Here is a 23,424-nt window from a genome sequence, read left to right as displayed (position 1 = left end):
ATGGTTGGTTGGTTGGTTTGGGGAAGGAGACCAGACAGCGTGGTCATCGGTCTCATCGGATTATGGGAAGGATTGGGAAGGAAGTCGGCCGTGCCCTTTCAGAGGAACCATCCCGGCATTTGCCTGGAGTGATTTAGGGAAATCACGGAAAACCTAAATCAGGATGGCCGGACGCGGGATTGAACCGTCGTCCTCCCGAATGCGAGTCCAGTGTCTAACCACTGCGCCACCCCGCTCGGTCTTCAGAGATGTCTCAATCATCTTTACTCATGGAGCAGTGACAATGGCTTTCATTTTTCCACTGATCAAACTGTATGTATGAATTTCTGGCGGTGCTATTGGTTTCCCCCACCATCTTTATATTTTGGGCCTGTTGCTCTTCCGTTCTTTGAAACTATGAAATTCCTGGTGGCTCCTGCTCTTTAGGAAACTCTATTGGTTCTCCCTTGTGCATTACCTGGCAGCCCATTGTACGCAGTTCCTCAATGTCCTACGTGTCCTGAATCGTACTCCCTGGGGTATAGATTGACCCACCCCCCTCTGTTTGTACTTGTCTCTTGTCCGTTCGAAACTAGACTATGGGTGTTTAGTTTATGCATTTGCACATCTGTCCCTCTTATGCTGTCTCAATACTATCCACCATCATGGCATCCATTTGGCCACTGGCATCTTTCACCTTGCCTGGTTGAGAGTTTGTATGCAGAAGCTGCCAAACTATCGCTGTCATACTGCCATGACTTTCTCCTCAGCAGATACGCTTGCCGTGTGTCTGCCATGCTTGACCACCAATCCCCCGCTGTAGGTCTGGGGGTAAGAATAGGCTTGAGGTATACCTGCCTGTCATAAGAGGCGACTAAAAGGAGTTTCACATGTTTCGGCCTTTATGTGATGGTCCACCGGAGGGTTTGACCTCTGTTCTTCAAAATTTTCCCGAAGAGCAAGCCAATTGGGGAAGGGCACCTTACATGGTGCAGTGTGTCCATCGTGCATTGAGATCTTTAGCCCACTTTCTCATTGTTGCATTTCAGTCCCACTCATTCTCCACCTCTTATGTGAGGACACCCATATGTGAGGACACCTTCCTGGGTGCGTTTTCCACCATGCACTATGCAGTGTCACTTTCTGCGTCAACGATGACCATGGACTTCTTTGCACTTGATATCCCACGGTAGCCAGTCTGTTGTGGTGGGGCCGCCATGTACCCTGTTGGTTGTAGCCCTCTGATCACACAGGGATCGCTCTGCTGATGCCTGCTCCATTAACTCCCATGTATGCCAAGGGGTAGATGCCCATCCCCCTGGGGCATCGGGACTCCCGTCAATGGCCATCCTGCCAGGCGGCCTTTTCTGTGGCTGGGTGGCGCCCGTGGGGAGGTCCCCTGGTCGGAGTGGGTGGCATCAGGGCGGATGAAACACGATGAAGCGTAGTCCATCATCTCTTGCTGGCGGTGAAACACTAGTAGTCTCTAAGCGTTCACGAGCTCAATTAAACACACAGAAGTACGACTCCAAATCGTTCCCCTCCCTGGCAACAACATGGGAGGAACGTCAGGCTAAGGTTGGCAGCGGATCTTACTGCCCCAGTACCTTGTATGTTTGAGAGCTGATGGGGAATTTTTCATGATGATGAAGCCTCAGTTTTTTGTTGAGCATTTTGAGAACAAGTTTGGGGAGGTGGAGGGATTGTCCAAAATGAGATCTGGGTCAGTCTTGATCAAAACAGCATCCTCTGCCCAGTCACAAACATTACTTGCTTGTAACCATCACGCCCAATAAGAGCTTAAATATGGTCCAGGGTATCATATTTCACAGGGACCTTCTTTTGCAGTCTGACGATGAGCTGTGCGCCAATTTAGGGTGGTGAGGTGTACATTTCGTCCGGCGTGTCCACCCGGGCTCTGAGGGATAATCAGGTTGCCACCGGTGCCTTCATCTTGGCCTTCGAGGGTGATACATTGCCCGAGAATGTCAAGGTGATGGTCTACTGCTGTGATGTAAAGCCCTATATCCCTTCCCTAATGTGGTGCTTAAGTGCTGGAAGTTCGGCCATATGTCTCCTGCTGTACTTCCAGCGTCAGATGTTGAGATTGCGGATGCCCATCACATCCCAGTACTCCATGTGCCCCGCCTCCCATCTGTGTCAACTGCGGAGAGCACCGTTCACCTTGCTTGCCAGACTGCAGGATTCTCCAGAAAGAAAGGAAAAATCATGGAGTACAAGACCCTGGACTGACTGACCTACACTGAGGCTAAGAGAAAATTTAAACACCTGCATTGTGTACGTATGACGTCGTCTTATGTTGCTGCTACAACAGTTCTGGCACCATCAGCTCCGCCAACCCCAGTCACCTCTCAGAGCCAAAAGACTACATCTGCCCCCTTGATGGTGGGGGCACTTCCCTCCCTGTGGCTCCTGCACCACCTACTTCAGGAGCAACCCCCCCCCCCCCCCCCCCCCCACACACACACACACACACACACATCAGGGGACGTCCGTCCCCACTTCTAAGGTGGAGAATTGTAAGTGTTCTTCAGCTTTTATTGCTAGGAAGGGGTCCCTTGGGTCACTCCGTTCCCAGGTTTCTGCTAGGGGGAAAGATGAAACCCGCCAGTGGCTGAAGAGCTCAAAAGCAGCTGGTCGTAGGACTTCACGCTCATCCTCAGTCCTGGAGACTGAGTCAGTGAAGTCCTCCCAGCCAGGGAAACTCAAGGAGCAGCGAGAGAAATCCTAAAAGAAGACCCCTAAGACCAAGGAAATTGCGGTGGCACCCACAACACCACTACCTACAAGCTCTGCGTCTGAGGATGGGGTGGAGATTCTGGCGTCCACTGAGGATGTATATCTCGCCAGACCCTCAGACACAATGGATATAGACTGCTCAGCCAATAATTCGGTGGTAGCAGGTGACTGTGAGGTGTAAACTGCCCCATTGAATGTTCCATACCTTCCCATCCTCACAATGACGTTGTCCTCCAGTGGAATTGTGGCAGTTTTATGTCCTAAACTCAGTCTGTAGTGACACTGTGCCCCTTCAAATCCCTCAGCACTCCTGAATGTATTAGCTGCACGGATTGATCAACTCCATAAACCTGTCTACTTTTGGGGTGGCACCGTGCTTACTGGCTGAGGCAGAGATGTCGAAACCTTACTGTCTCAGTTTGACCTCTCCCTCTTAAATACTGGGGCTGCCACACATTTCAGTGTGGCTCATGGTAGTTAACTTGGCCATTGATTTATCAATTTGCAGCCCAGGACTTCTCCCATCTATCCACTGGAGAGCACATGACGACCTGTGTGTAGTGACCGCTTCCCCATCTTCCTGTCACTGCTCCAGTGTCAGGCCCATGGATGCTTGTCCAGATGGGCTTTAAACAAGGCAGACTGGGAAACTTTCACCTCTGCTGTCACCGTTGAATCTCCCCCAAGTGGTAACATCGATGTGATGGTTGAGCAGGTGACTACAACAGTTGTTTCTGAAGCAGAAACCATGGTTCCCCTGGCGTAAAGCAGTCCCTTGGTGGTCGCTGGAAGTCCCTGAAGCAATTAAGGAGTGTCAGTGAGCTCTACAGTGGCACAAGCGGCACCCTTCCCTGGAGCACCTGATAGCCTTTAAACGGCTTCGTGCCTGCGTTCGCCAACTTCTCAAATGACGACGGAAGCAGGAGTGTTGGGAGAGACACGTCTCGACCATTGGGTGCCGTACGTCACCTTCCCAAGTCTGGAAAAAGATAAAACGTCTTTTCGGGTTCCAGACCCCAACACGTGTTCCAGGCGTTACCATAAATGGCGTGCTATCTACCAATGCAAATGTGATTGCTGAGCACTTTGCTTGAGCCTCTGCGTCGGAGAATTACCTCCAGCCTTTCACACACTCAAACAGCAGATGGAAGGGGAAGTCCTGTCATTCACTACATGCCACAGTGAATCCTATTACGCCCCATTTACAGAGTGGGAGCTCCTCAGTGCCCTTGCACATTGTCCTGACACAGCTCTTGGGCCTGATTGGATCCACAGCCAGATGATTAAACATCTGTCATCTGACTACAAGCGACATATCCTCATCACCTTCAACTGGATCTGGTGCGATAACATCTTTCCATTGCAGTGGTGGGAGAGCACCATCGTTCTGGTGCTCAAACGTGGTAAAAACCCGCTTGATGTGGATAGCTATCAGCCGATCAGCCTCACCAATGTTCTTTGCAAGCTGTTGGAATGTATGGTATGTCGGCGGTTGGGTTGGGTCCTGGAGTCACGTGGCCTACTGGCTCCATGTCAGGGCGGCTTCCGCCAGGGTCGTTCTACCACTGATAATCTTGTGGCCCTCGAGTCTGCCATCCAAACAGCCTTTTCCAGATGCCAGCACCTGGTTGCCGCCTTATGTCCAAGTTGGTGCCTCCCGTAGTTCCACCCATATCCAGGTGAATGGAGTCCCGCAGGGGTCTGTATTGAGTGTGTCTTTATTTTTAGTGGCCATTAACGATATAGCAGCAGCTGTCGGGCCCTCTGTCTCAACTTCTCTGTATGCAGAAGACTTCCGCATTTCGTACTGATGCTCCAGTACTGGTGTTGCTGAGCGTCCACAAGGCACAGTCGTGGGCACTTTACCTTAATGACAATCCACTTACTGTAGTGGAGACATATCGATTCTTAGGTCTGATTTTCGGCACTTGTTTGACTTGGCTTCTTTGTCTTTGTCAGCTTAAATGGAAATGTTGGCAGCAGCTCAGTGCCCTTCGGTGCCTGAGCAACACCAACTGGGGTGCAGATCGCTCCACGCTGCAGCAGCTATACAGAGCCCTTGTTCAACCCATTGCACCATTGCGGAGTTCGACTAGTGACAGGAGCTTTTAGGACGAGTCCGGTGATAAGTGTACTGGTGGAGGCTGGAGTCCCTCCATTGAAGATCGGATGTGCACAACTGCCCACCAGTTACATTGCACACATTCATAGCTCTCCTGAACATCCTAATTACTGTCTTCTTTTCCCAACCACAGTGGTTCACCTCCCACGTAGGCACCCCAGGTCAGGAGTCATTCCCTGAACTGGAGTCATTCCCTTCAACATCTCTCCTCGAGGTCCATTCACGTAGACCTCTGTGGTCTAGCTGTAGGCCGAAGCTTCACCTTCACCTTTCGCATAGCCCTAAGGATTCCGTTAACCCTGCGGATCTCCGCTGTCACTTCCTCTATTCTTGAAGTGTTCCAGGGCTCTGAAATGGTTTACGCCAATGGCTCGATGGCTGATGGTAATGTTGGCTTCACCTTTGTCCACAGAGGCCATATTGAACAGCATTCCTTGCCCGATGGCTGCAGTGTATTCACTGCAGAGCTGGAGGCCATATCTCGTGCACTTCAGTATATCCGTTCATGCCCCGAGGAATCGTTTCTTCTGTGTACTCACTCCTTGAGCAGCCTACAAGCTGTCGACTAGTGCTACCGTCGCCATCCTTTGGTGCCGTCCATCCAGGAGTCCATCTATGCTCTTAACTGGTGCTGTCATTCAGTGGTATTTGTGTGGACCCCAGGACACGTTGGCATCCCAGGCAACGAACTTGCCGACAGGCTACCCGGAAACCGCTTCTGGAGTTGGGCATCTCTGAACTTCACCTGCGTTCTGACTTACGCGGCAGGGTTTTTCGGCTTTGGGAGATGGAATGGCATAACAGTATGCACAACAAACTGGATGTCATTAAGGAGACTGTGGATGTGTGGAAGTCTTCCGTGCAGGCCTCTCACAGGCAATCAGTTATTCTCAGCTGGCTCTGCATTGGCCACGCTTGGGCAATCTACGTTTAGCTCTAGCACCGTGAAGACCTGCCTCAGTGTCAGTGCAGCACCCGGTTGACAGTGGCCCATATTCTGGTGCACTGTCCCACTTTAACTGCCCAGCGATGAAATCTTGGGCTAACTTTATCTGACAACGCCTCATTGGCTGATATAGTTTTACGTTTTATTTGTGAGAGTGGGTTTTATCATTTGATGTAAATTTTAGCGCACGTCCTTTGTCCCTCTGTGTCATCCACCCTAGTGCTTTTAAGGTGGAAGTTTTAATGTGTTGCTGGGTGGCTGGCTTTTCCTTTTTATTCTCGTGGTCAGCCTGCCACTGTAATCTGCTTTCTTGTTTTACTCGCTTCTGTTTCTAGCGTCTCTCTGTTGTTTTCTTGTCCTCTTTTTTTCCTTTTAGTGTTCGTTGCCTCTCCTTCGTTCCTGTGGCTTTTCCTTTCTTTCCGTTTTGTGTTATATGTCTCATCTGGCTTATTCTCTCACTTGTGGCCTTGTTTCATTAGGAACAAGGGACCGATGACCTCATAGTTTGGACCCTTCCCCCGTCTTTTAAACCAGCCAACCGACCTGACCACCCATCTTATGCCTCCTTCTTCAATGACACCTGAGATAGCCAGTGTGGGGCACATCCCTCTTCTGTGTTATCTCCTGGCTTTCGCTTTCGGATCTTGCTCCGGCAGCTCAAGTTCACACTACCTTCCACTTTCCTGATAGGTGTGAATACTTCACCACTTCGGCTTCGTGCGGCAGCCCATGTTCACACTGACCGTCATTCGCTTCCAAAGGACACTATTCCAGCCTCGCTCTATCGCCACAAGTTTCATGACCTTCGTATGGAATTTCGTGATTGTGTTTTTTTATATACTGATGGCTCTCAGTGAGTGCCTTCATGATTGGCACTGACAATTTTCAGTATTGGCTTCCAGAACACTGCTCAATATTTACAGCAGAGCTCTCCACACTGTATCAGGCGAAGCAGAAGATCCAGTGACACAGACTTTTCAATTGCATCATCTGCTTCAACTCTCTCAGTGCCCTTCAGAGCCACTGTGTGCTGTACACCGTCCATCCCTTAGTGCAATGGGTCCAGGAAAGCTGTCACTTGCTGACTCTTGATGGAGCCATTGTGATGTTTAGGTGAGTTCCTGGTCACATCAGTCTGATGGGAAACAAGGACGCTGACGCTACTGCCAAGGCTAGAGGCATTGTATCTCGACCCGCTAGTTCTTCCATTGCCCCCGATGATCTCTGTGTTGCTGTCTGTCAGTAGGTGGTGTCACTTTGGCATCACCACTGGTCCACCCTTCATGGGATTCATGGGGAAAGGTCTGGGGGATTAAGCCTCTCACAGCAGCTTGGATGACCTCTTCTCAGCCCTCTCGCTGTGAGGATATCATTATTGTAGGTAGGTTGCATATTGGGCACTGGCTTTTTAGCCATCACCATTTGTTAGTGCATACCTGTGGTCTAGGGGTAGCATTTTTGATTCATAATCGAAACGTCTTTGCTCCCGGGTTCGAATCCCACCATTGCTTAAATTTTCATTAATAATCAGCATTGGCGGGCGAAGACTTCCGGCATAAGAAGTCACCCTCATTCTGCCAATGGCCTTGTCAAATAGGGCGGAGAAGCGGACAGAGGTTCAGGGCACTCTCTTGTTGCAGGGGTGGGAAACTGCCCTAAAGGCGAAAGAATCAGCAGTGATCAACAGCACGAGGATGCAGAAGGCAATGGAAACCATCCCATTAAAGACACGTAACGTGTATCCACAGGACATGTGGCCTGTAATTGAAGAAGTTTCATGATGATCTTTCCATTGGTGAAAGATTCCGGAATAGTCCCCCCATTCGGATCTCTGGGAGGGGACTGCCAAGGGGGAGGTTACCATGAGAAAAAGATTGAATAATCAACAGGAGGATAACATTCTACGGGTCAGGGTGTGGAATGTCAGAAACTTGAATGTGGTAGGGAAACTAAAAAATCTGAAAAGGAAAATGCAAAGGCTCAATCTAGGTATAGTAAGGGTCAGTGAAGTGAAATGGAAAGAAGACAATGATTTATGGTCAGATGAGTATAGGGTAATATCAACAGCAGCAGAAAATGGTATAACAGGAGTAGGATTCGTTATGAATAGGAAGGTGGGCAGAGAGTGTGTTTCTGTGAACAGTTCAGTGACAGGGTCATTCTTTTCAGAATCGACAGCTAACCAACACCAACAACAATAGTTCAGGAATACATGCTGATGTCGCAAGCTGAAGAGATAGGGAAAGTGTATGAGGATAGTAAAAGGGGATGAAAATCTAATAGTCATGGGGGACTGGGATGCAGTTGTGGCAGAAGGAGTAGAAGAAAAGGAATGAAAGAGGAGAAAGACTAATATAGTTCTGTAACAAATTTCAGCTAGTAATAGCAAGAATCACAATAGGAGGAGGTATACTTGGAAAGGGCCAGGTAGTATGGGAAGATTTCAGTTAGATTACATCATGGTCAAACAGAGATTCTGAAATCAGATAATGTATTGTAAGGCGTACCCAGGAGCAGATATAGACTTAGATCACAATATAGTTGTGATGAAGAGTAGGCTGAAGTGTAAGACATTAGTCAGGGAGAATCAATACGCAAAAAAGTGGTATACGGAAGTACTAAGGAATGATGAGATACGCTTGAAGTTCTCTAAGGCTATAGATACAGCAATAAGGAAATAGTTCAGGAGGCAGTACAGTTGAAGAGGAATGGACTTCTCTAAAAAGGGCAGTCACAGAAGTTGGGAAGAAAAGCATAGGTACAAAGAAGGTAACTGCGAAGAAACCATGGGTAATGGAAGACATACTTCAGGTCCCAGAGTGAGATTTTCACTCTGCAGCGGAATGTGCTCTCCTGCAGGAGAGCTTCTGTTAAGTTTGGAAGGTAGGAGACGAGGTACTGGCAGAAGTAAAGCTGTGACGACGGGGCGTGAGTCGTGCTTGGGTAGCTCAGTTGGTAGAGCACTTGCCCACGAAAGGCAAAGGTCCCGAGTTCGAGTCTCGGTCCGGCATACAGTTTTAATCTGCCAGGAAATTTCAATACTTCAGTTGATTGATGAAAGGAGGAAGTACAAAAATGTTCCAGGGAACTCAGGAATACAGAAATACAAGTCACTGGGGAATGAATTAAATAGGAAGTGCAGGGAAGCTAAGACGAAATAGCTGCAGGAAAAATGTGAAGACATCGAAAAAGGAATGATTGTCGGAAGGACGGACTCAGCATACAGGAAAGTCAAAACAACCTTAGGTGACATTAAAAGCAAGGGTGGTAACATTAAGAGTGCAACAGGAAGTCCACTGTTTAATGCAGAGGAGAGAGTGGATAGGTGGAAAGAATACATTGAAAGATGTGTCTGATGTTATAGAAGAAGAAACAGGAGCCGATTTAGAAGAGAGAGGGCATCCAGTATTAGAATCAGAATTTAAAAGAGCTTTGGAGGATTTAAGGCCAAATAAGGCAGAAGGGATAGATAACATTCCATCAGAATTCTAAAATCATTGGGGGAAGTGGCAACAAAATGATTATTCACATTGTTGTGTAGAATGTATGAGCCTGGTGACATACCATCTGACTTTCAGAAAAGCATTATCCACAGAATTATGAAGACGGAAAGAGCTGACAAGTGCGAGAATTATTGCACAATCAGATTAATAGCTCATGCATCCAAGTTGCTTACAAGAATAATATACAGAAGAATGGAAAAGAAATTGAGGATGATCAGTTTGGCTTTAGGAAAAGTAAAGGCATGAGAGAGGCAATTCTGATGTTGCGGTTAATAATGGAAGCAAGACTAAAGAAAAATCAAGACACGTTCATAGGATTTTTCAACCTGGAAAAAGCGTTCGACAATGTGAAATGGTGCAAGATGTTCATAATTCTGAAAAAAGTGGGGGTAAGGTATTGGGAGAGACGGGTCACACACTATATGTACAACAGCCAAGAGAGAATAATAAGAGTGGGCGACCAATAATGAAGTGCTTGTATTAAAAAGGATGTAAGACAAGGATGTAGCCTTTCGCACCTACTGTTCAATCTGTACATCGAGGAAGCAATGATGGGAATGATGGGAATAAAAGAAAAGTTCAGGAGTGGAATTAAAATTCAAGGTGAAAGGATATCAATGGTACGATTCGCTGATGACATTTCTGTCCTCAGTGAAAGGGAAGAAGAATTACATTATCTGCTGAACAGAATGAACTGTCTAATGAGTTCACAGTATGGATTGAGAGTAAACTGAAGAAAGATGAAGGTAATGAGAAGTAGTAGAAACGAGAACAGCAAGAAACTTAACATCAGAATTGATGGTCACGAAGTAGATGAAGTTAAGGAATTCTGCTACCTAGGCAGTAAAATGACCAATGACCGATGGAGCAAGGAGAACATCAAAAGCAGACTAGCTATATCAAAAAAGGCATTCCTGGCCAAAAGAAGTTTACTAATATCAAATATTGGACTTAATTTGAGGAAGAAATTTCTGAGAATGTACGTCTGGAGTACGGCATTGTATGGTAGTGAAACATAGACTGAGGGAGAACTGGAGCAGAATAGAATCGAAGCATTAGAGATGTGGTGCTACAGACGAATGTTGAAAATTAGATGGACTGATAAGGTAAGGGATGAGGAGGTTCTATGTAGAATCGAAGAAGAAAGGAATATGTGGAAAACACTGATAGGAGAAGGGACAGGATGATAGGACATCTGTTAAGACATGAGAGAATGATTTTCATGGTACTAGAGGGAGCTGTAGAGGGCAAAAACTGCAGAGGAAGACAGAGATTGGAATACATTCAGGAAATAATTGAGGACGTAGGTTGCAAATGGTATCCTGAGATGAAGAGGTTAGCACAGGAGAGGAATTTGTGGCGGGCCGCATCAAACCAGTCAGAAGACTGATGACAAAAAAAAAAATTGTTAAGTGATGTTCCCCCATCACTTTGTGCTCATTGCCTTCAACCTTCATTGGTTCACATTTCCTGATGGAATGCCCTTTTTTTAACCGCTTACGTTCTCATTTATGTTTGCCGTCTGAGTTATCAGCCATTTTAGCGAATAATGCGTGGGCTGTCAGCCGCATTTTACTTTGTATCCATTGTACCAATATGGTGAAGGACATTTTCTTTCCTTCCGTCGACTGGGCTTAATGTGTAGTCGTTTTCAACTCCTTTTTTTGTCTTCGTGTTCTATGGTTTCAACATGGGCATGTGTGATCCTAGTTGTTTTTGTGCCCTAAAACAAAACAAAACGAAATGAAACAAAAGTGTGATTCATCTGGAAAGCAGACCATATATAGGGGTGCGACATATTCTTGAGTACTTTGGGATCTGTACCAAGTCGGATGAAGGAAGACATTCAAGCAATTCAGAAGTGACCTGCTAGATTTGTTACTGGCGGTTTGAACAACATGTTAGTTTTACGAGATGCTTCGGGAAGTCAAACGAGAATCCTGGAGCGAAGGCCACATTATTTTCGAGAAACATTATTGAGAAAATTTAGGGAACATTTGGAGCTAACTGCTTAACAATTCTGCTGCCGCCAACATGCACTGTGTAAGGGCCACAAACATAAGATTTGAGAATTGAGAGCTCATGTGGAGGCATATAGACACTCATTTTTCCCTCGCTGTACTTGCGAATGGAACAGGAAGGAAAATGAATAATAGTGGTACAGGATACCCTCTGCCACGCACCATATAGTGGCTTGCAGAGTTTTGATGTGGATGTGGGACTAATGACCTCAGCAGTTGAGTCCCATAGTGCTCAGAGCCATGTGGATGTAGTCCACAACTTTCATGGTGTCAAGCAGCTGTTTGTCTGAAAAACAGCATACCTGTACAGCACCATTGACCAAGTAAAACAAGAAATTTGACAAGTGACATTTTTGCATTGATCCATGCTCCATCTCTCATGATCCTTTGCCCATTGCAGTCACAATTGAAAATATCGGTGGGTTCACATGGGAACATGTAGGGTTTATGTGCTGCAGAACCCTATGTTCAGCAATTTATGTTAAATGGTGTGCTCCAAAACACTTGTGCTTGTGCCAACATTGCATTGTAGATCTGCCATAGATTGTTGCCTACCTGCTTTACAACAAAGGTAATCCTCCGACCTCCATGTTCTGTGATGAGGCAAAGAGACGAAATTGAATGATGTCTTTGACATATGTTTTTCAAAGGATATATATTTTTCAAAGATTTAAACTATGGAAAATCCAGGATAAAATAATGACAATACCATCAAAAAGATAGACTGCTACTCGCCATATAGTGGAGAAGTGGAGTTGCAGTCAGGTACAGCAAAACAGGAGTTGCAGTCAGGCACAGCAAAACGATTGGTAACAAGTTAAGCCTTTGGTGAAAAGGCCCTCTTTTGTATTAGACAAAATTCTCACACACACACACACACACACACACACACACACACACACACACACACACACACATTCATGCAAATGCTACTTACACTTACATGTCCACTGTCTCTGGTAGCCCATACATAAGAAATATCATGAGGGAAGGAGAGAGAGTTTACCTTTGTATACTATGTTTGTATGGGAGAGAAATATAAGAAACTGTTTGGTGTCCCTTGGATCTGAAGAAAATTGGTCTTTGAGACAGCGAAGGGGCAGAAATAACTGCAATTTTGTCCATCTCCAGAAGATCACATTAACATTTTTTACAGCAATGTTTGCATTAAATTTTTTAAATACGTAATTATATATGTGTTATGTTCCTAAGTGTATCATCTGTTGGACAAATTTCTCTTGCTTTTGTTTTCAGATACATATATACAGACGAGATAAATCTCCAGTCTTTTGACCAAGCTTGTGAGCTATGCTACGTAGCCAAAAAATACATGATACCACATGTTGTGGAAGAATGCACAAAGTATCTTTGGGGAGATCTGTTTCCTAAAAATGCTTGCAGGGCCTACGAGTTTGCCAGACTGTTTGAGGAACCCGTTCTCATGGACAAATGCTTGAGGGTATGCTAATTTCCTACTTACGTGATTTTTTGGTGGTATATCAGTAGTAATGTAATGAAACTTCCTGACAGGTTATCAGATTAGGACTCAAACCCGGGACCCTTGCCTTTCAAAGGCAAGTGCTCAAGTCAGTTGAGCACTTGCCCTTGAAAGGCAAAGGTCCCATGTTTGAGTCCTAATCTGGCACAATGATTTAATCTGCTAGGAAGTTTCTAATCAGTGCACTCTCAGCTTCAGAGTAAAAATTCATTGTGAAAGTAATGGAATGTTGTGTGTGACAGTACTGTCTTGAAAGGCTTGAGTTTGTTGTATAATATGCATGTAAAATCAGAACTTGATGGATATGTAATTGAATCAGTCAGTTTAGGTCACAAGTTCAAAAAAATAACTTTTCAGGAATAAAGTATTCGTGGGTTTCAAGCCACGTCAAGTGGTTAACAGCCCACGAGCTTTCAGCAGAGATCTCCTCTGCCATTGTCAAGTGATTGACTGTCGTGTGAGTACCGCTGGTGCTTATGTAGCTGCGCCACTGTCTGTGATGTCACTGGTGCCCAGTCCCAAACCTTATGTGGCAATGTTTTGTTGTCATGACTGCTGCACCTGCTTCAACTTCCCATACACCATCTTTATTAAGGGTGTTGTCTGATATTTTGATCTCCATTATTTCATTTATTATGTTATCCCAGAAGCCATTGGTCTGTTTAATAATAAAAGTCTTGTCGAATGCGTAGGCAGAGCCACCTTTCGTGCTCTATGCGGCACTGTTCAATAGTGCAGGCGGGTTGACTGACATAAAACTGCCCACACCCACACGGTATTTTGTGTGTTCCTCATGATCTGAAGCCTACATCGTCTTTTGTAGTCTGCATTAGTTGCTGGGTCTTCGCTGGGGCCATGAAAATAGTGTCGATTTTATGTATTTTCAGGTGCCGGCTAATCTTCCCTGTTATTGAGCCACAAAACGGTAAAAACCGTATCTTCTTTTGTTTCTTCTTCAGAGGGCTTGTGTTTTTGCGGCTCAGATGAAACTATTTGTGAAATGTGTTTGTTGTTGTGACTTTTTCTGGAAAACTTTATCTAAATGGCTCAGTTACCTCAGCAGGTTTTTGGCATCTGAGATGGTTTCAGCTCAATGTACCAAGGTTCTCGGAACAGACTGTTTCTGTGCTGGGTGATGGTAGCTGGTGGCGTGCAGATACTAATCCGTGTGGGTGGGCTTGTGGTAAACTGAGGCGCTCATTGGGTTTATAGCGGACAAGGACATCCAGAAATGGCAAGGAACTGACCTTCTCTACTTCTTTTATGAACTTTATGTGATCATGGATGTTGTTGATGTGTTCCGGGAACTCTTCCAACTTTTCATGTCCATGATGCCATTGATGAAGATATTATCACTGTAGCAATAGAAACAACTAGGATTTGCAGGAGTGGTGTCCTCAAAATGCTTCATAAAGATGTGGCTACAATTGGAGATAAAGGGGTCCCCATTGCGATGCTGTTCATCTGGTTGAAATAGTCTCCACTATGTAAAAAATACGATGACGTCAGGGAACGTTTAAATAAATCCACAATGGTGTTGTTAAACAGTCGGTACAGCAAATTCATAGAGTCTGTGACAGGGACACGTGTGAAAAGGGGATCACATCAAAACTAAGCACAGTATCACCTTCACAAAGGTGTAGACGTTTAATTCGATTAGTGAAGTCATCAATGTAGTCCGCTGTATTCTTCATATTGTGTGCACAATGTCCACTGTGCATCAAGAGGAAGCTGGCCAAATGTTTTGCAAGTCTGTAGGTCGGCCATCCATTGGTGCTCACTATAAGGCTTGTATCCTTCTTATGCACCTTTGGCAGACTGAAGAACGTGGGTGGTCTGTCTGTCTGAGGGAGGTGGTTTCTAGTAGCACTCTTCAAGTGATGACTATTTGAGTAGCTCCAAAGAAGATTGTGTTTTTTAGTGTTTTGCGGCTCAATAACAGGGAAGTTAAGCTGGAGCATGAAAATACATAAAATCGAGACTGTCTTCAAGCCCCCAGCAAAGACCTAGCAACTAATGTAGACTACAAAAGACGTTGTAGGCCTCAGAACACGTGGAACATACAAAATACTGTGTGGGTGTGGGCAGTTTTATGTTGGTCAATCTGTCTGCACTATTGAACAGTGCCACATAGAGCCACGAAAGGTGTTACTGCTATGCTATCCCAAAAAATCAGCTGTAGCACAGCATGCACTGGAAAACAGACACTGTATTGCATTTGACAAGACATATATTATTAAACAGACTAATGCTTCTGGGATAGTGTAATAAATGAAGCAATAGAGATCAAAATATCGGATAGCATCCTCAATGAAGTTGGTGTATTACAGCTGGGTACAGCCTGGGATCCTGTGGTTGAGCAGTTGAAGCGGGTGCAGCAGTCGTGCCACAAAACCTTGCCAAATATGGTACAGGACTGCACACTAGTGACGTCAGTGGCGGTGGTGATGCAGTGACACTCACATGATGGTCAACCACTTGAAAATGGCAGAGGAGGGCTCTGCCGAAAATGTGTGGGGGCAGCTTGAAATCCAGGAATATTTTATTACTGGATATCACTGTAAAAGTATGCATTCGTACATAACTTCTCAAGAGATTTTAAAAAAAAATCTGATGTGTGTATGAAGATAAAGAACAATTATTTTAACTTAGTTGGAAGAAGATAAGGCATGAAGAGCAAGCTGAATAAGAAAATTATATTAATTTATTGAAGGTTCATACATATATCTCTGGAGATGTGTGCTTTCTGTAATAAACTTTAGAAATTAATATACAAGTCCTTTTCTTGTTGCAAAAAACTAACCTTTTGTATCCTATAATTCTTGTCTTTTACACTACTGTCTTTCGAATCAATATTCAACTGTCTTTTTCAGTCCGCATTATTGTCTACAGTTGGCATTATCAAATGATGAATGTCCTGCATTTTCTTGAGCTTAATCGATACTGGTCCTCCATAAGCCTTTTGTAAAGAGAAATTTACAAGTTCTCCTGGAATCCAAAGGCCAAATGTGTGTTCAGTTAAACCTACTATATAATGACATGCCAAATAAATGATCTCCTCTATTGTTACAACACTCGAAGTACATAAAATTTAGTTGTTGCAATGAGACTTTAAGATTTAGGTACAGTTTTACCTTGACTTTCTAAAGACAAACCAGCGGCTTCGATAATATCTCGCCCAGTATTCAGAAAAATTAAGATTATCTTCTGTAGAAACAAGTTTTACATAAAAGTATTGTTCTCTATATAATCTACATACTCTTTGACTGTATATACACGATCATTTGTTTGAAGCATTAATTTGATCAGCCCAAAATTTCTGTTACAGACATATGAATGTCCTCGTAAAGGAAAATAGCACCTGACTTTCTCAAATCATCTACTATCTGGTAGAGCTAGGCAGTAGCATATCATAGTACAATTCTGATTTTGTCCCACACACCTATCTGAGAATTGAGACTTTCACTTGAGCTGGCACATGATGATTTTATCAGTCATCATTGGAGGAAGATACTCCATTTGCTCCTTTGCGAGCAATCCCTTCATTGTAGACATAGAAATAGCATTTATTTGTTTTGATATTAGTTATACAAAATGCATTCACCAACAGTTGTCGCAAGGTAGAAGACTCCTTGGACTGGAATTTCTGAGAGGGGCAAATTCTGCATGTAATAGAGGCACAGATGGAATACTCCATCATCTTGTTTACTTATATCTGTGCAGTCTTCTTTGCTCTGCGATTGTGAACCGTATATTCTGCACAGCCCACCAGTTTTGCTGCATCATTTAATGTGTGACTGCCGGTTTTCACTATGAGGCTCTCACGTCACAAAAGCACCAATTTGAGGTTGACCAAAAGTAACATTAAAGTTTTTATTCAAATGATTAAGATAACACTTGCAATATGCTGTAGTATTAGGGAGTGCTGCTTTGTATAAACCAAACTTTTTTTTTTTTTTTCTTTTTTTTGCACATTTAGCCTGGCATCTAAGCAAACATGGTTACTAAATGGATAATGGCAGTGTACACAGGAAGTGAGACCATGTGGTCATGTACGGTTTTTACAGTTTGTGGTAGTACAGCAGCACAGTTTTTATTGCTGACACCTCTCATATCTTGTTGGCTCCTTCCCTGTAGGTGTACACTCTGAAGCCACCTCTCCAGTATGCCAAATAAGCTAACAAAAGCTATCTTACATACTAGGGTTTGCTTGCTGTTGATTATAACATTATACGTGTAACTTGCTGGGTTTCATTTATTTACTGTAGAATTATGATGTACTCTTCTACTCTACATGTTCACAACTGTTATCAATCCATTTAAAAATATGTCTTGTTCATCTTGTGTTGGAAATTACTGAAATGATGGTGTAGGCCAGTCTGCTGCTCTTTGGTTATTTTCTGCAAACACAATGATTTTCATTGTTGTACTAATAAAGGCAGCATTACTACTGTTTTATAGAATTGTTAATGTGTAGGCCTATCACGTAAAGAGTTCTGTTTTACTGGAGCAAAATACTAACACGCAGATTTTAGGTTATGTCACATTGCCTGAGCAATTCTCCCATTTGTCTGGAAGGTATAACTTTTCCTGCATTATTAACATATTCAGTTCCTTTAACTCCTGTTAATCACATTAACCGATTATTTCCCAGTGCTCTATTTTTAGACTCTACTGCTTTTTATTTTTTCACTAATAAAGGGGTAACATATTTAATTCCAATTATTATATTATAAACTTACATTATTGATAGTAATTGTTGTATTTTTTTTTAATTGGTGATCATGCAAGCAATGGGATTTTTCTTATTCTTATAATGAGGCAACAATTGCTGCACTTACTTTTTATGTCCTTCCATTGTTTGTCAGTTACTTCTTAGATCTGCTGGCTCTTATTTGCAGGAAAAAGTTCATACAATAATCTGCCATTGTTGAGCAAACATAAAGACAAACGATCTGTTTTTAGATCACTGTGAGAAAACATTGTCTTCTGCTGACACAGCTGTAATAAAAGCAGCACAATAATAGCATTCATGTCTAGTAGCGGAGTTGAGGTGCGTTCACTAATGAAGATGAGGCAGATGATGCTGCAACAGGTACTGTAGATGTTTTGGATCAGTGGAAGTTTGTTTTCAAAATACTAGAAATACGTGTTTGGGGACTGGATGCTGAAGATTGAGTAAACTCAAGAAAACAGAAGAAACATTGCAGCCAACTGCTGACTTACAGTAAAATGAAACCAAAACCATTTGAAGTTGGAGAATATATCTTGAATTTCAATAATGCAGGTGATTATATCATCAGAGAGGCCATGGGATATGCAAGTTGTTCTAAAAACATGTATGACTTCTATGTTGATGCTGAAGAACTGAAACTATATCTAGGCTTACTAATTTTATCAGGGTACCACAGACTTCCATTAGAAACGAATAATTGGTCTGAAGATGATGACTTAGGACTGGAAATCATGAAAAAACTATGTTGCAAAAGATATCAGAAGATAAAATCTGTAATACACTTCAGTGATAATTATCAAGCTCAAGACAATAAACATGATAGTGTGTTGAAGGTTAGGCCACTAATTACAAAGATGGAATTAGTTCTTCCAGCAGTTTGGTGTATTTTCGGAAAACTTGAGCACCGATGACATGATTGCGAAGACAGTTCACTCGAGGAAAGCCAATTCGATCTGGTTATAAACTACGTGCTTTGTGTGCTTCTAATGGTTACTGTTTCAATTTTGATTTGTGCTGTGGCAAAAAAGTGACAAATGAAATTGCTGGCCTTGCTGTTGGGTCTAGGGTAGTGTTAAATATGCTTGAGAGCATTGAAAATTCTCAGGATCTTACTATTTACTTTGACAACTATTTCATGAGTGGAAATCTCTTGCTTCCTCTGCAAAAGATTGGATTTAGGGCAACAGGCACAATGGGAGGAAATAGATGTCAAAAATGCCCTCTTCAAAAAACTGGAAAAATTGCCTCGTGGCACTTACGACTTTGCCTTTTGACACAAGTGGTGAAATCCTGTTTGTCAAATGGACCAATTTTGATTCTGTGGAGCCACTCACACAAGTAGGTGCAATAGAATAGCTAAGCAGAAACCAACATTTAACAGCCACAGCTTGTGAAGAATAGTTGTTTTTGTGGTCTTCAGTCCAGAGACTGGTTTGATGTAGCTCTCCATGCTACTATCTCCAGTGCAAGCCTCTTCATCACTGAATAAGTACTGCAACCCACATCCTCCTCTTCATCTCTTGGTCTCCCTCTACGATTTTTACCCTCCACGCTTCCTTCCAGTACTGAATTGGTGATCCCTTGATGCCTCAGAATGTGTCCTACCAACTGATCACTTCTTCTAGTCAAGTTGTGACACAAATTCCTCTTCTACCCTGTTTTACTCAGTACCTCCCCATTAGTTACATGATCTACCCGTACAATCTTCAGCATCTATTCTCTTCTTGTCTAAACTATTTATCATCCATGTTTCGCTTCCATACGTGGCTATACTCCATACAAATACTTTCAGAAAAGACTTCCTGACACCTAAATCTATACTCGATGTTAACAAATTTCTCTTTCTCAGAAATGCTTTCCGCGCATCTTTACTTCAACTGTCATCAGTTATTTTGCTCCCCAAGTAAGTGTTTCATCTCTTAACCTAATTCCCTCAGCATCACCTGATTTAATTCAAGTACATTCCATTATCCTCGTTTTGCTTTTGTTGATATTCATCTTATATCTTTCTTTCAAGACACTGTGCTCTTACAGGTCCTTTGCTGTACCCGACAGAATTACAATGTCATTGGCAAACATCAAAGTTTTTACATGGGGGAGTTGGAAAAATAAGTTTCCCCTGTCGACTGTGGTTGGAATTGTGTGTGAAAGGGAAAAAAGGAGAAAAAGATGTTAAAGATAAGACATATCTTTATTTCTCTACATAATTTCTAAGTACATTGAGACACGTCATACTGCTTTATAAGCTTGAAAAAGCCTTCCAGGAAAAAATCATGGCATTGCATATGGAAGAAGCATTGAACGGCTTGTTTGACACATCAACATTGCTGCCAAAGCACCTTCCGCCGAGAGTGTTCTTCAAAGCAGGAAACGGATGGAAGTCACTTGGTGCGAGATCCGGACTGTAAGGCGGATGGTGTAGACGCTCACAACCAAGAGTTGCAATATGGTTTAGCATTGCCGTTGCCGTGTGTGGTCTCGCATTGTCATCCAACAGCCGATCACCAGATCTGAGAAGGCCAGGCCACTTTTACCGAATCACCTCTTTCAATTGCGACAGAGTGGCACAGTACTGTGCAGCATTGATGGTTGCATCCTCCAGAAAGTCCAGCAGCAAAACTCCTTTGGCGTCCCAGAAAACGGTGGGTAGCACTTTACCTGCAGACAGAGTGCTTTTGGACAGGTGATGACGGATGTTTCCACTCCATGGATGCGGCCTTTGATTCAGGCGTGTAATGGTGGACCCACATTTCATTCCCTGTCACAGTCCGAAACAGAATGTCATTGCCAGATTCATGGTAATGCACGAGCAGTTCCAGGGTGAACACCATGCATTGTTCCAAGTGTGTCGGGGTCAGTTGGCGGGGCACCCATCGTGCTGACACCTTCCTGTATCAAAGAATGTAGTGGATAATCTTGTGAGCTCGCTCATGTCCAATTCCAGGTTCTGCCGTTACTCCATCGATGGCGTTACGCCAGTTCGCTTTAATCGTGTCGTCCACCTTCCTGACATTTGCATCTGTAGTGTCCAGGTCTTGGTATGTCCTGCACTTGCTGACGTCCATCACTGAATAGCTGGCACCATCTCCACACCATTTGTCTTGACATCACACTTGGCCCATACATCTCAACAAGGTGGTTATGAATTTCTGTGCCTGATACTCCATGTGGCCATTCATAGTGGATAACAGCTCTCACTTCTGCCTTTGACCACAACTCCAAAACGCACCTTCTCTCCATAGCTCCGGGAAAAGACTGAGCGGCTGGCCTCCAGTTTTGCACAGGCACTGCGACAGCACCATCTTCTGGATTGCGGTCGACCTCTACCCAATGGTATATCTGTGTCTTGCATGTGCACGTTCACCTGCCGTGTCGTCCTTCGCCCATATCACACAACTCTTCCCACAGTTGACAGGAGAAACTTAATTTCCAACTCCCCCTCGTATTTCTTCTCCATGGATTTTAATTCCTTCTCCGAATTTTTCTTTTGTTTCCTTTACAGCTTGCTCAATATACAGATTGAATAACATCAGGGATAGGCTACAACCCTGTCTCACTCCCTTCCCAACCACTGCTTCCCTTTCATGTCCCTCGACTCTTATAACTGCCATCTAGTTTCTATACAAATTGTAAATAGCCTTTCGCTAACTGTATTTTACCCCTGCCACCTTTAGAATTTGAAAAAGAGTATTCCAGTCAACATTATCAAAAGCTTTCTTTAAGTCTACAAATGCTAGAAATGTAGGTTTGCCTTTCCTTAATCTATCTTCTAAGATAAGTCGTATGGTCAGTATTGCCTCGCGTGTTCCAACATTTCTATGGAATCCAAACTGATCTTCCCCAAGTTTGGCTTCTCCCAGTTTTTCCATTCGTGTAAAGAATTCATGTTAGTATTTTGCAACCATGATTTATTAAGGTGATAGTTCGATAATTCTCACACCTGTCAACACCTGCTTTCTTTGGGATTGGAATTATTATATTCTTCTTGAAGTCCGAGGATATTTCGCATGTCTCATACATCTTGCTCACCAGATGGTAGAGTTCGTCAGGACTGGATCTCCCAAGGCTGTCAGTAGTTCTAATGGAATGTTGGTTACTCCTGGGGCCTTGTTTCAAATTAGATCTTTCAGTGCTGTGTCAAATTCTTCATGCAGTATCATATCTCCCATTTCACCTTCATCAAAGTCCATTTCCATAATGTTGCCCTTGTATAGACCCTCTATATATTCCTTCCACCTTTCTGCTTTTCCTTCTTTGCTTAGGACTGGTTTTCCATCTGAGCTCTTATATTCATGCAAGTGGTTCTCTTTACGCCAAAAAAAAGCACTCCGTCTTCAGGCCACAAGTGGCCCACCGGGACCATCCGACCGCCGTATCATCCTCAGATGAGGATGCGGATAGGAGGGGCGTGTGGTCAGCACACCGCTCTCCCGGTCGTTGTGATGGTTCGCCAAAGGTCTCATTAATTTTCCTGTAGGCAGTATCTATCTTACCCCAAGTGATAGATGCCTCTACACCCTTGCATTTGTCCTCCAGCCATCCCTGCTTAGCCATTTTGCACTTCCTGCTGATCTCATTTTTTATGTTTCCTCCTTTCATCAATTTAATTCACTATCTCTTCTGTTACCCAAGGATTTCTATTAACCCTCGTGGTTTTTACCTGCTGCCTTCACTATTTCATCTCTCAAACCTACCCATTCTTCTTCTACAGTACTTCTTTCCTCTGGTCTTGTCAATTGTTCCCTTATGCTCTCTCTGAAACACTCTACAATGTCTGGTTCTTTCAGGTTATCCAGGTCCCATCTCCTTAAATTCCTGCCGGTTTGCAGTTTCAATCTACAATTCATAACCAATAAATTGTGGCCAGAGTCCACATCTGGAAATGTCTTACAATTTAAAACTTGGATCGTAAAACTTTGTCTTACCATTATATAATCTCTTGAACCTTCCAGTGTCTCCAGGCTTCTTCCACATATACAACCTTCTTTCATGATTCTTAAACCAAGTGTTAGCTATGATTAGGTTATTCTCTGTGCAAAATTTTGCCAGGCGGCTTCCTCTTTCATTCCTTACCACCAGTCCCTATTCACGTACTACTTTCCCTTGTCTTCCTTAACTATCTGAATAATTTCTTTTATCACATCATACATTTCTTCAATATCTTCATCATCTGCAGAGCTAATTGGCATCTAAACTTTTACTATTAAGGTAGGCGTGGCCTTAGTGTCTATTTTGGCTACAATAATGCATTCACTATGCTGTCCGTAGTAGCTCGTGTGTGTTTCTATTTTTGTACTTGTTATTAAACCAACTCCTGCATTACCCCTATTTGATTTTGTATTTATAACCCTTCATTCACCTGACCAAAAGTCTTGTTCCTCCTGCCACCGAACTTCACTAATTCCCACTATAACTTTAACCTACCTATTTCCCTTCCTAAATTTTCTATCTGCCTGCCTGATTAACAGATGTGACATTCCACTCTCCAATCCATAGAACATCTGTTGTCTTTCTCCTGATAATGACGTCCTCCTGAGTAGTCCACGCCCGCAGATCCGAATGGGGTCTATTTTACCTCCAGAATATTTTACTCAAGACAATACCATCATCATTTAACCATACAGTAAAGCTGCATGCCATTTGGAAAAATTATGGTCATAGTTTCCCCGTGCTTTCAGCTATTCACATCTCAGCACAGCAACCAATCATACAGACTGTTGTCCCTGCAACTATGAACAGGCTGCTGTCCCTCTTCAGGAACCACATGTTTGTGTGGCCTAACAGATACTCCTGCGTTGTGGTTGGCAAGATCCATGGATCATTTGGGGGGGGGGGGGGGGGGTGAAGACTTAACAGTATA

At 43.6% G+C, this 23,424-nt stretch overlaps 1 protein-coding gene and 1 non-coding gene across 3 annotated transcripts in view; both read left to right on the top strand.

Annotated features, from left to right (window-relative positions):
• The window catches only part of LOC124798461 (BTB/POZ domain-containing protein 6-like), an 83,546-nt gene that overhangs the window by 49,458 nt on the left and 10,664 nt on the right, over positions 1-23,424 (top strand). For both annotated transcript variants that reach the window (XM_047261888.1, XM_047261889.1), the window contains one exon: positions 12,586-12,790. In XM_047261888.1, the coding sequence (XP_047117844.1) occupies positions 12,586-12,790 (205 nt within the window). The remainder of the gene's footprint in view (positions 1-12,585; positions 12,791-23,424) is intronic.
• On the top strand, positions 8,744-8,818 carry Trnas-cga. The gene has a single exon. It is a non-coding gene; the product is annotated as a tRNA-Ser (tRNA).

This window comes from Schistocerca piceifrons, chromosome 5, assembly GCF_021461385.2.
Source record: "Schistocerca piceifrons isolate TAMUIC-IGC-003096 chromosome 5, iqSchPice1.1, whole genome shotgun sequence".
Classification (NCBI taxonomy): Eukaryota; Metazoa; Arthropoda; class Insecta; order Orthoptera; family Acrididae; genus Schistocerca; species Schistocerca piceifrons.
Note: the sequence above shows the minus strand (reverse complement) of the source record. Positions and strands in the feature narration are given on the sequence as shown.